This window comes from Dictyostelium discoideum (genome assembly GCF_000004695.1).
Source record: "Dictyostelium discoideum AX4 chromosome 6 chromosome, whole genome shotgun sequence".
NCBI lineage: Eukaryota > Evosea > Eumycetozoa > Dictyosteliales > Dictyosteliaceae > Dictyostelium > Dictyostelium discoideum.
In genome coordinates, this window is record NC_007092.3 from 2933474 (window position 1) to 2946748 (window position 13275).

Sequence of the window (13275 nt, forward strand, 5' to 3'; positions counted from 1 at the left end):
TCTAAACTGAAGATTTGTGGATACTTGAAGTTTTGATTGCTTTGGTCACTTCATGTATTCTTATCGGTCTGTCTATCTCGAGTTTCTTGATTAAATCAACGTCTACTTCCCATTTTTCTAATAACTTCTGGTGGGTTTCTTCGTTATCTTCTTTCTCTTCATATTGATCTTGATAGAATTCAACAAATCTTTTTGCTATGTTCTCTTTATCTGATATGGTCTTATTATCTTTATCTTTTATTTGGAATATTGATTTATCTTTGGCTCTGGATTTAAGGATACTTGTGAGGTATTTGCTTGGTGTTTCTTGATGCAGGTGGAGTTTTAATTTGATATCCCATGCTTTTACCTTTCTTTCTTCTTCTAATATTCTACTTATTTCTTCATTGAATTCTTTTCTCATCTTTGGAATGATATCACTATTTTCAAGTAATTTGTGGATTACGTATTTTCTTTTGTTCTTTTCTTTCTTTATTTTGTTTTGTTCTTTTTTTAAATAATCTCTGATGACATTATTTTTAAATTTCGTCCATTCCTCCACTGATTTGATCTTATCTTTGTTCTTACTGATTAATTCTGATAACCCATCATGTATATGTTTGTTGTTGAGAATTTCTTTACATAATGTCCAAGGGAGTCTTTCTAGTTTGGTTGTTGTTGTTGTTGTTGTTTCTCTGTTGGTTTGTATTGTGATTGTGATGGGAAAGTGATCTGATTTGTTAAATACTGTGTTGTGGACTACCAGTTTTGAATTTTGGTTTAGTAGTGTTGGATGACAGTAGATTCTATCTAGTCTCTTCATTGATCTTGGAAATGTTGGAGTGTTTTCTTCAATACCAGTATCTAGTAGCATGTCTTGGTCTATTATTTTACGTAATTCAGTACCGAAGAATCTGTTGCAATCGTGGTTGTTATTGAAGTCGCCTGCTATTATTTGATGGTTGATTGAATTATATTTTTTAAACAGTGATTTTGAGTTGATTATGAAGGTGTTTCTTTCAGATATAGTCGCTGGAGCATAGATCAATAATATGTTGATAGAATTAAAGGAATTGTATTTAATTGATAGTATTCTACCATCATCGTCTTTGAAGTTTATTGATATTTGGCCTTTTCTTGTATCTCTATTTTCTATTGCTATGCCAGTTCCTTTACCTGAACCATGATCTATTCTTTCAAAGTTGAACATTGTTTTGTGGTGGTTGAATCCATTGAAATTAGTTTCAGTTAGGAGTGCTAATTGAGTGCCAATTCTTTTTATCGTTTCTTCTGTTTTATTCTTAGCGTTGGTTGATTGATTACCTCTGCAGTTCCATAGTAATAATTTTAATTGTTCCATTATTTTCTAATACTACTGGCAATTGGAAACTTGGTACCATTGCTTGTAGTAATTTTATTGATAGGTTTTGTAGTAGTAGTAGTAGTAGTAGTAGTAGTTTTGTTTAGGTTGTAGATTGTTGTATTGCTTGTTGGTAATTGATGTGTGGTTGTTGTTGGTGTGGTTGTTGTTTGTGTGGTTGTTATTGGTGTGGTTGTTATTGGTGTGGTTGTTGATACATTAGTTGTTGGTGGAGTTGATGGTATTGATTTAGTTGTGTTTGTAGTTGTTGGTTGTTGGTTTTTATTACTTGTGTTTTTTTTTTTTCTAACATCTCTTATTTCTTTATTGTTATATTCAGAGATGAAGGCTCTTATTGGATGCTTACTACCTTTTATAGCATCAATGTTTGTTTTAATGATTGAGATATCATCTTCTTTATTAAATAATAGTATGCATGAATATCTAATCACATCTGGTAGCATTACTATGTTGCATTCATCTATTAGTAATGGCTCCAATCCCCAGTTTTCTTTTACCATTTGATTGTTTATTTTTTTTATTATGTTTTTTGTAAATGTGTAAAAGTGGACATAGTGATATCCTGGGGTGTAAAGTATGAATTTTTGCAGTGGGAAATCTTCATACTTGAAAGTGCTGTAACACTCGTGTAATAATGTGAATTTTTCTTTTAGTATTCTACCGAATACTGTTATACCCTTTTGTCTTCTGACAATGTTGAGAGTACCATTAACTATGAAATTATCTATTAATTTTGTTGAATTACTATTTAATTCCAAGGTATTTGGGTAGAATAACCTTATTTGAATAGTTTTTTTATTTAACTCTTCTTCGCCTAAGTTGAGTTCACCTTTAAGTTTATCGAAAAAATTCATTTTTTTTTTTTTTTTTTTTTTTTTTTTTATATTATTTTTATTATTTTTTTTTTAATTATGTGTTTATATAAAAATATTTTTTATTTTTATTTTTATTTTTTTTTTTTTTTTTCTTTCTCGTTTATTCAGATCTATTCTTATTCCTAATCCAAGGATTGAAGGAATTAGTGTGTAGAGTAGATAGATTGAATGTAGTTGATGTTAGATTGATGATGGATATGTTTTTCTGTATCTAGTATCCGTTTGATCAACTGTAGGCTTTTAGTTGTTACTCACTTAATTGTGGTAGATTTTATAATAATGGGAATCGAACACTTGATCTTCATCAATGGAAAGAAAAATATCTTGCTCGATGCAGGGATCGAACCTGCGACCGTGGCGTTATTAGCACCACGCTCTGCCGACTGAGCTAATCGAGCTTGCATGAAATCATATTAAAATTACGAAAAATTAACCCGATATTTTTACGAAATTCTAAGGAAATATTTTTTTATTAAAACCATCATTTTTTAAATTAATTTTCCAATCAATTATAAAGATAAAAAAATAAAAAATCACCTTGTAAATATACATGGATTGCAAAACTATTTTTAAAAATTCCATACTTCTCTTTTTTCTAAGAATTTGTTTTTTTTGTTGAAAATGAAATACATTTTTTTTATTTTTTTTTATTTATTTTTAATTTTTTTTTTACAATTTTTAATTTTTAATTTTTTTTTTTTTTTTTATTGTATTCAAAATATATTGTGTATAAACACACATAACAATAATGGGAAAATCAAAAAAAACTATTGATAGTAAAGATAAAAGTAAGAAACATAAAAGAGTAAATGAACACTCGGAGAATGAATTAGACGAAGAAGAGATTAAACATTCAGATGAAGAAGTTCAAGAAGAAGAAGTTGAAGAAGTTGAAGAAGTTGAAGAAGTTGAAGAAGATGAAGAAGAAAGAAGAGAAAGAAAAGAAAGAAAAAGAAAAGAAAAAAAAGAGAGAAAAGAAAAAAGAAAATTAAAGAAAAAAGAAAAAAAGAATAGAGATAATAATGAAGATGAGGATGAAGATGTAGATAGCAATGAAAATGATGGTATCGATATAGATGATGGAGATGAAAATAGTGATCATATAGATAATGTAAATAATAATAATAATAATAGTAGTAGTGATAAAGATGAAGAAAATATTAAAAATCAAAATGAAAAGAATAAAAAGAAAAAAGACAGTCAACAACAAAAACAACAACAACAACCAAAGATTATTGCTTACAATAATCCATATAGAAATAAAAATTATAATGGTAAAAGATTTGATGAATTTATAATTGAAGAATCAAAAAAAAGAATACCAATAAATAACAACAGCAATAACAATAATAATAATGAAAATGAAACAAATGAAGATATTGATGAAAATAATGATGATTTAATGTTTTCATCACAAAATCAAAAGAAAAAACAAAAAAACAATAACAATAATAATAATAACAATATGACAAGTAGTAAATTAGATATTGATAATCTATATTTAATATTTTTATCAATGCAAGATGATACTGATGAAATTGCAAAATTTTTAACAAAAAGAATTCATGAAAGAAAAGAGATATTTGAATATATTCAAGTTGTGATGAAATCAATAATGAGTGAAAAAGATTTAAAGGAACAAAAAGAATTGCGTGGTAAAATGTTTGAAAAGTTTTTAAATGAATTTATAACCTATGATAATATAGTATCAATTGATGAAAAACAATTAGAACAATGTATAGATTTCTTATTGACCGAATGTGACGGACTTTCAAGACACACCTACCGTGAAATTGCCAATTTAATAGCCGATAGTATTTCAACCATTCGTAAACCACCCATTCTTCAATTGATACCAAGAGTATTTGAACAACTTTCCTATCAAAGTGATTGCAAATCAGTGGTAGATCAAGAAGCTGATGAATCATTTAAATCCTCAATTGTCGATACAATTTGTAAACAAAGATGGGATCCTTTGGTATTCAGTTTAATAGTTTCAATGTTTAATGATATGACACTTACAAAAGCACATTTGGAATTGGTGGTCGCAAAGATATTTAAAGATGGTAGAGAATTACATTTAGATGAGTATCCTGCATTGATGAATAATGTAATGCTATTATCTAGACAAGGTTTAAAAGGTAAAATTCTATTTAGTATTTGTGAATTCTTTGGTGAATTAGATCTTCGTTATCCACCTGATCATCATGGAACTCAAGATAATGGTTTATCATATATAGAATCATTTGTATTGACTCAATTGACTCTTTCAATTAGATCAGATCCAGAGATTGCAAGGGAATATTTAAAACTTAATCAAAATCCATCACATTTTGTAATTGGTCTATTGATGTCAATGTCAAAGATTCCAAGACATAAACTTATTGCAATCGATTGTTTAAAATCATTATCAAATCAAGTCGTTAGAAAAGGTACTGATAATATTGAACAACTATTTCTTGGTGCAGTTTCAAAGAATTGGGAAAATGTGTTAGATCCATTTGTAAACTTTGCAATTAGTTTAATGGATAGTAATGGTTTAGTAATTACTGAACAAATTAAATCACTTCGTATAGTTGGTGGTAAAATTCTATTTGAACTTTATGTTAGACATAATTCAATTCGTGATAAGATAATCGATGAAATCGTTGGTCGTATAGTAATGAAATCAAATCAAATCTCTCAAAATTGGTTCAATCTTTTAGGAAGAATTGCAGAGGAACAACAATTTACAATTAGAAAATATCTTTCAAAATTAAAAGAACTATTTGATTATCTTCAATATTATAACGCTTCAACTGTAAAACAATTAATTGGTGCTTTAAAACCATTATTACTTTCTGATGGTGCTAGTTTTTTAAATAATGTTATCATTGTTTTAAAGAAATCAATGTTTGCACGTGAAGTTGAAGCAAGAGCTTCAGCTGTTACTGGTTTTATTGAATTATTAAAATGTGTTTCAGAAATTTTATTATCAATTAATAATAATAATAATAATAATAATAATAATAATAATAATAATAATAATAATAATAATAATAATAATAATAATAATAATAATAATAATAATAATAATAATAATAATAATAATAATAATAATAATAATAATAGAAATAATAATGAACATTTAGAAAAATTAAGAAATTTTAAAATTGAAGTATTTAGTAATCTTAGAAGAGCTTTAACTCAACAATGTGAAATTAGATCTATTTTATATCAAGGATTTATTGATTTAATTGGTTTTGAAAAAGGTAATGGAATGGAGTTTGCTGATGATATCTTTGAATTATTAAATATTCAATCACTTCATTATTTAGAATTATCAGGTAATAACAATTCACCAATTAATATTGATGAATGTTTAGAGTTAAAACAAAATCAAGTTTGTTTAGTTGAACCAATTGATAGATTAATCTATTGTATTCAATATTGTTTAAATCATGTTTTCACAAGAGAACATGAAAAACTTTATGATCAGTTCTCAAAAGAAGAAGCTAAACAAAATCCTCAACCATCAACTCAACAACAAAAACAATCATTATTTTCAAATTCACAATCTAGAAAACCAACTTTATTAACTGCACAACAAAGAATTAATGTAAATAGAAAAGTTTTAGATTCTTTGAAAAACATAAAGAAATCCTCTTCACGTATAGATTTAGAGAAAACATTTTTAAAGTTTGAAGCATTAATGAATGAATGTAGATTAGATTCTTTTGAACTTCGTAAATTTGGTGTTTCAAATACAAAAGCAGTTGCAGCTTCTCAATTACTAATTGGTGTATTGGAAGCATTAATTGAAAATTCTTCATTACAATTTCAACCTTCTTTTGGTAGAATTTTAGCATTATTTTCACTTTATAGTGATATTAAAAATTTTCAATCAGAAAATCAAGCTGCTATTAAATCTAGTTCAAATTCAAATACAAGTAAATCAAAAAAATCAAAAAAAGGTTCTAAAAATAATGATAACAATGGTGATGATGATGAAGATGATGATATAAATGATGATAATACAGGTAGTGATGAAAATGGTGAAAATGATGAAAATGATAGTGATAATAATAAAAAATCAAAATCAAAGAAAACTAGTAGTAGTAGTAGTAAAACATCTTCTTCATCTTCATCTTCTTCATCTTCTTCAAATAATGTAACATCAAATGAATTTCCATCTCAAAAATGTACTCAAACAATTTTAAAAATAATTTATAATTCAAATGAATTTAATAGAAATAATATACAACATAAAAACTTTTTAACTTATATTTATACAACATTATCGAATTTATTAACAAAGTTATCAAATTCAACAAAAAGTTTAAAGAAAACTACAGATTTGGATTCACATAATAAATCATTACGTATTACTATGGAATTCTTTAAAGAAATTTTACCATTTGTTTATCAAGAATTTTCTTATCAAGAATGGATTACACCACCAAAATTAGAAAAAAAGACTGATACTAAAAAAGTTTTAGTTCATTCACTTGCTCTTTCTTGTTTTTTAACAATCGTTCAATTTGTTAATGAAAATGGTAATGAAGCAAATTTACATATTGTTTTCAATAATACAATTGATGAAATTAAGAAAAAAGAATTTGAAAAGGCAGTTTTATCCTATAAAAGAGATCATGAATATTATGAACAACAACAATTACAAAGAATTGCAAAAAGAAGTGGAAAATCTAAACAACAACAACAAAACAATAATAGAGGTGGTAATAGTGATGATGATGGCGATCAAATTATGGAAAATGTTGAAGAGGAAGAAGAAGAAGAATTAATTGAACCAGTTGAACCAAATAGAGAATCATTTAAACCTGAAAGAGGTCCAAAAGTTATTCAATCTATTAGTGTTTGTATTGAAACAATTATAGTTCAACATTTATTCCCAGAGTATTACACTGATTTGGAGTGTCTTTTTAATATTTTAACAATATTGTATAGTCATATTCAAGATGTTCAAACTTGCTTTTTATTCCTTAAAAAGATCTCCAGTAAGCATGCAATTGAATCACCAACATTGGCTAATATCATTTTAAAATCAATCATTGATATGTGTAATTCAAAGAATAGTCCAATCACTGAAACTCTAGCCAAATATGTTTTAGCTTCACAAGGTACTTATAAAAATCAATCACAACCAGTCGATGCCTATAATAAACCAATTCCACCAAAAGTATTGGCAATTATTAATTCTAAAACCGTGGCCACTGCAATCAATCTTTTATTATCGAATGAAGAATCAGTTATTGATCGTTCAAGAGAAAGAATTTCACAATTTAAAAAGGATTGGAACTCAATTGGTAAATCAATGTCCTCTTCAAATTCTTCCAATGATAAAATTGCTATCGATGCATTCAATGATAGAAATAAATTGGCGTCAACATTAAATTCAACCTGTCAAGTATTAAATCAACTTGCAATCACTAAAATAGCTGGTTCGCCTCATGAAAAATTTTTAAAATTAATTAAAAAACTCTATACCGTTTTAACTACTTTTATTAATTTCCTCATTCAAATTACAACTGGTGCTATCACTCCTGAAATTGAAGATCTTATCAATCAATCCTCACTACTTTATTCTTATGTCGTTGATTTCATTGAATGGACTAATAATTCACTTGAAAAAGATACCAATAATAATAACAATACTAAAAAGTTATCTAAATTGGATTTACAAAGAATGGGTAGAGAATCCAAATTATTACCAACCATTACATTCACTTTAACTAAATATGAAACCACTGTTATCAAGTATCAAAAGAAATTAGGTGGAAGATTTATATTAGGTAAACACTTTAAAGAAATTAAGTTTAGAGAGTTCTTTATCGATACAGATAAATTAGCAGGTATTATAACGAATGATGATGATGGTAATCCGGTTAAACCCCCTCCAAAAAAAAAAATTTCAAAACAAGCTCCAAAGAAATCCTCTGCTGGTACCAAAAGAAAAGTTAGAAGTAATGATGAAAATGATGATACTGATGGTGTTGGAGATAATAATGATGATGATGATGATGATGATACCTCTCCAAAAAAGAAAAGATCAGTCAATGTTTCCAAACCAAAGAAACTTTATCCAAAATATAAAAAGAAATAAATTTTATAAATATTTTTTTTTTAATTGTTTTAAAATTTTATTATTTTTTATTTTAAAATTTATTTGTGGGTTCTTTTGAAATCAAATCAAATTAAAAGGTGGAAACTGAACTGATTGGATTTTATTAATGCTTTTTTACTAGAATTTTTCAAAAAAAAAAAAAAAAAAAAAAAAAAAAAAGGCTTTTTTATTACAATCGGAAAAACTTCAAAAAAGGCAATTTGTTTGTTTAAAAAAAATTGAAATCCCATAATTTGTAAAATCAAATATGACCTTTAAAAAACCCAAATTTTAAAAAAATAAAAAAATAAAAAATAAAAACACTATACAAACAAATTTTAATGAATAAATATTTTATTTATTTAAATTTATTTTCAAATGATTCCCTCTCAGATTTAAAAAAAAAAGATTTAATTTAACTACTTACAAACAAAAATATTGATGGGAATTATATTTTTTTTAAAAAAAAAAAAAAAAAAAACAACATTAAAAAGGATAAATAAAAATTAAAATACATAACCAACATCTGTAAAATCTTTAAAATCATATTCAATGCGAATATCTTTTTTTTGGAAAAAAAAAGAAAAGATTTTAGGAATAAAAAAAAAAAAAAAAAAGTTTTAATAAGTAAGAACATAAATTTTTAATTATATAATAAAGTATTAAAAAAAAAAAGAAACCCACATTTTAAAATTTTTATATTTCAGATATACAAAGCTTGTAGATACTATTCCTAAGCGTACATGTATATTTTATATAGAGATAAAAAAAAAAAAAAAAAAGTTAAAAAGAATATGTTTATAATAAATAATAATACTCCACCATTGGTGTACTTAAGTGTTTGTTAGGTATTAATAAAAAGTGGTTTTTGTTTTTTTTAATTTTTTTTTAAAAATATTGAATTCTATAAAATTGAAGAAAATTTTTGATTAGTTTTTTTTTTTTTTTTTTTTTTGGTAACCATTAGTTGTATGGTTATTATTTACCTTTGATTCATTTGTAGTTTATTAAATTTATTTTGAATTATTTTGAACGGAGCTCTATTCCTCATATCCACTCAGCGACCTTTATTTCCTTTTACAATTTAATTTTCAATCTTTTTTTTTTTTGGTTAAATATATATACAGAGAGTTGTTACCTTTTTTTGTCTTTTTTTTTTTTTTTTAAATAAGAACTTGATCCTCGTTTTGATTTATGTTTAAACCATTTTGAGAACCTAAAAGATTGAAATCTAAATCAATAAAAGTAGAAGAAGGGTGTGAATATATATTTACATCAAAATTTTGTTGTTGTTGTTGTTTATATTCTAAAACATTTGAAAAAGATGATTTAAGTTTTAATTGAGAATCAATTAATCTTACCTCATGACTAAATGCAGATGTAGATGATGAATTAGCAGCAGCAACTACGATATCATTGTTGTGAATACCGTCATTTGATGATGAAGAGTCAATATTGTTGTTATTATCAAAGTCATTTGCAACTTGATAATCTGTAAAACTTTGGCAGCTACTGGATCCATCAGATGGATAACTATAACAGGTTTCATTGGTAGAAATTGATTTGAGAACATCAGAATCAATCATTGGAAATTGAAAATCTTGAATTTGGCAACCAGAATTATTATTGTTATTGTTATTATTATTATTATTGTTGTTATTATTATTACTATTGTTGTTATTATTGTTACCCAAGGCATCACACGATGTTGAAGTAATACTTAAATTACTTGATTCAGATGTAAATGGGAATGGAGTTGGTGTGTTTGGATTTGTTGGTGGTGAAGGTGGTAATGAAAATGTATTTGGTGTTTGAGGTGCCTCATGTGATGGAGGTGATGATTGGTACATATTTTGAAAATTATTTATATTATTATTATTATTATTGTTGTTAGTATTATGGTATGTAACCAATGAATTAACAATTGATGTCACTGAATTTAATTGTGTTGTAATTAATTTATTTTGTTGATAAAGTAATGATATTAAGTTTTTATCATTTTGACGTAATTTTTTAAGTTTTTTAATAGTTTTAGCCATATCAGATGTATGTCTATGATTTGATGATTTAGTTTTTTTTACAACTGGACTATTTGTTGATGAGATTGATTCATTATCAGTTATTATTTCTTTATTATTACAATTACTATTATTATTATTATTATTACTATTACTATTTAAATTATGATTATTATTACTATTGTTATTATTAATTGCATCTCTATTATCTTTATTTATTACTGTATTTGTTATTTTTGATACACAACGAATTGATTCAGTGTATAATGATTTACCATCTAATTCCAAGATAATTTTAAATAAATTATTTTCATGTTTAGATGATAAAGTTTGGATTCTTGTTTCTACGGTTACTGTTTGATCTTTGATGTAGATATTGTAATCCAATGGACTGGTTTTTAAAGAGTTTACCTTACTTTCCAAATCATTTTCGTATACTAATTTTAGTGAAACTTTATCTTTGGTAAGGTTTTGGAATACACCTCCATTTGATTTATTTAATTTATTTGAATTTAATTTCTTTGGATCGATTACCAAAAGGAATGGAATATTTTTGGTAACAATGTTTACACTATTATCAGCTTTTAGTGTATCAACTAATGTGACATTAAATTTGGAATTTTGGAATTTTGTTGTTGTTGTAGTTGTTGTTGTTGTTGTTGTTGACATTTTATATTTTATTAATATTAATTTATATATATTTTTTTATTATTATTATTATTATAAAATATTAAATTAAATTTTTTTTTTTTTTTTTTTTTTTTTTTTTTTTTTTAAATAATTATTATTATTATTATTATTATTATTATTATTATTATTATTATTGATTAATAAATTTATTTAATTAAATAATATTGTTGTTTTTAAAAAAATATTGTTTAAAAATATATATATATATATTTTATTTAAAAAAAGAAAAAAAAAAAAAAACTTTTATAGTAATATTAGTGTTAAGTGATATTATAAAACTAATGGACAAAATGTTATTTGTTTAATGTTGTGTTTATTGGGGTGTGGAAAAAATTTCAATAAAAAAAAAAAAAAAAATTTATCAGCCAAAAAAAAAAAAATTAAAAAAAAATTAAAAAAAATTAAAAAAAAATTAAAAAAAATTAGAAAAAATTTTTTGGTTGTTGAATTTTCTATTGTGGAAAAAAAAAAAAAAAAGAAAGAAAAAACAAAGAAAAAAATGAAAAATTAAAAAATTAAAAAAATAAAAAAATAAAAAAAGAAGATTTGTTAAAACTTAAAAAAATAAAAATAATTTTCTAAACGATTAAAAAAAAGTGGGAAAAAAGTCAAAAAAAATATATTTTATATATTTAAATATGATGACTTATACAAAATACATGTACAAAAATCTGAAAAAATAAAAATATATCTAAATATAATTTATTATTTATTTTTTTTTTTTTTTTATTTATTTTTTTTTTATTTCATTTTTTTTTTGAATTGATTAAACTCTTCTTTAACTAATTTAAAAGAGTTTTTTTTTTTTTTTTTTATTTTCGCGTTTAAAATACATGTAATTATTTTTTTTTTTTTTTTTCTTTTTTTTAATTTTTTTTTTTTTCGCCTTTAAAATTTTTTATTTTTTTTTATAATTTTTTCATTTTTCAATTTTTTTTTTTCATAAACAAACAAATAAACATATAATAAAATGTCAAGTGGTATTGGTGCTTGGGGTGGATCTGGTACATGTTATCCAATTTTTTCAGATTTTTGTACATGTATTTTTGATAAACCATTAGAATTATGTGAACCATACAGAAAAGATTATTTAGAATGTCTCCATAATGTTAAAGAAGTATATATCATTATCATCATTATCAACCAATCAATCAACCACTGATAGCAATAAAATTACCATAAATCAACTTGTGAATTCACCCCCCCAAAAAAAAAAAAAAAAAAAAAAAAAACCCACCATCAACAAAGTGATACTAATTTTTCTTTCTTTTTTTTTTTTCCCCTTAAATAAAAATATAGTATAAGAGTCAATCATCAGAAAATTACCATAAAGGTGGTGAGGAAAGAATTAACAAAGTTAGAGAAGCAATTAAAAGAGCTCAAGAATATGATCCAAAAAAAGGAAAATCTGAATAAATTCAATTTTTTTTTTAATAGTAATAAATAATAATAATTAATAACTAATAATAATAATAATAATAATATAATTTAGTGATAATACGATAAAACCCAAACAACAAAAAAAAAAAAAAAAAAGAACAAACTAGCATCACCCTTTTTTTTATAGTGCTAGAATATTACATGTAAAAAAAAAAAAGAAAAAAATAATAAAAAAAAATAATAAAAAAAAATATATATAATTTAAAAATAATATACTATTTTAATATAATTAATTTGAATCAAATTTATGAGAATTTTTGTTAACTTTTATTTATTTATTTATTTACACCAATAATCATAATAACAATAATAATAATAATAATAATAGACCATTTTTGGTTTTTGTACTTTTATTTATTATATACAATTAAATTCTTTACTTTGTTTTTTTTTTTTTTTTTTCATTATTTTTTTTCTTCTATAGTTATTAATTATGATACAAGTTAAATATGTGTATATATTTTAATTCTTTTTCACTAAAAATTAGCCAAATGGGATAGTAATTGAAATATCATCACCAAATGCACCCCATTTATTTCTATTTACTAAATAAATACCCATCCAACCCATGAAAATGGTTGAATATCCTAAAAATCCAATTAATGAGAATTTTAAATCTAAATAAATATAAAAAAAAAAAAAAAAAAAAAGATAAATTAGTTAATTAATATTTAAAATTTTTAATTTAATAATAATAATAAAATTATACATACACCATTTTACTTTATCATTCAAAGAATTTCTATATGGTATAAAATATAAAATGTTAATTAACCAAACCCAGGTAAG

General features: G+C 23.8%; 6 protein-coding genes and 1 non-coding gene across 7 annotated transcripts; 2 read left to right on the forward strand and 5 right to left on the reverse strand.

Annotated features, from left to right (window-relative positions):
• Position 1: 1 nt before the first annotated feature.
• DDB_G0293482 (hypothetical protein) lies at positions 2 to 1189 on the reverse strand (the record flags this gene model as incomplete). Its single annotated transcript, XM_629111.1, has 1 exon — positions 2 to 1189. The coding sequence occupies one exon, from the start codon at positions 1187 to 1189 to the stop codon at positions 2 to 4; it is 1188 nt and encodes a 395-aa protein (XP_629113.1).
• A 149-nt stretch (positions 1190 to 1338) lies between these two features.
• On the reverse strand, positions 1339 to 2214 carry DDB_G0293486 (hypothetical protein; the record flags this gene model as incomplete). The annotated part of the gene is made up of 1 exon (XM_629112.1): positions 1339 to 2214. One exon carries the CDS (start codon positions 2212 to 2214, stop codon positions 1339 to 1341), a length of 876 nt encoding a protein of 291 aa, XP_629114.1.
• Positions 2215 to 2560: 346 nt separating this feature from the next.
• Positions 2561 to 2633, reverse strand: tRNA-Ile-AAU-16. Its single transcript has one exon. It is a non-coding gene; the product is annotated as a tRNA-Ile (tRNA).
• Positions 2634 to 2983: 350 nt separating this feature from the next.
• Positions 2984 to 8338, forward strand: DDB_G0293476 (hypothetical protein; the record flags this gene model as incomplete). The annotated part of the gene is made up of 1 exon (XM_629113.1): positions 2984 to 8338. The coding sequence occupies one exon, from the start codon at positions 2984 to 2986 to the stop codon at positions 8336 to 8338; it is 5355 nt and encodes a 1784-aa protein (XP_629115.1).
• A 1163-nt stretch (positions 8339 to 9501) lies between these two features.
• On the reverse strand, positions 9502 to 11025 carry DDB_G0293478 (hypothetical protein; the record flags this gene model as incomplete). The annotated part of the gene is made up of 1 exon (XM_629114.1): positions 9502 to 11025. One exon carries the CDS (start codon positions 11023 to 11025, stop codon positions 9502 to 9504), a length of 1524 nt encoding a protein of 507 aa, XP_629116.1.
• A 991-nt stretch (positions 11026 to 12016) lies between these two features.
• DDB_G0293480 (hypothetical protein) lies at positions 12017 to 12462 on the forward strand (the record flags this gene model as incomplete). The annotated part of the gene is made up of 2 exons (XM_629115.1): positions 12017 to 12163; positions 12346 to 12462. The coding sequence occupies 2 exons, from the start codon at positions 12017 to 12019 to the stop codon at positions 12460 to 12462; spliced, it is 264 nt and encodes an 87-aa protein (XP_629117.1).
• A 507-nt stretch (positions 12463 to 12969) lies between these two features.
• On the reverse strand, positions 12970 to 13275 carry psenen (gamma-secretase subunit; the record flags this gene model as incomplete). Its single annotated transcript, XM_629116.1, has 2 exons — positions 12970 to 13103; positions 13200 to 13275. Coding segments are annotated over 2 exons (210 nt in total), but the record flags the coding sequence as incomplete, so codon positions are not given.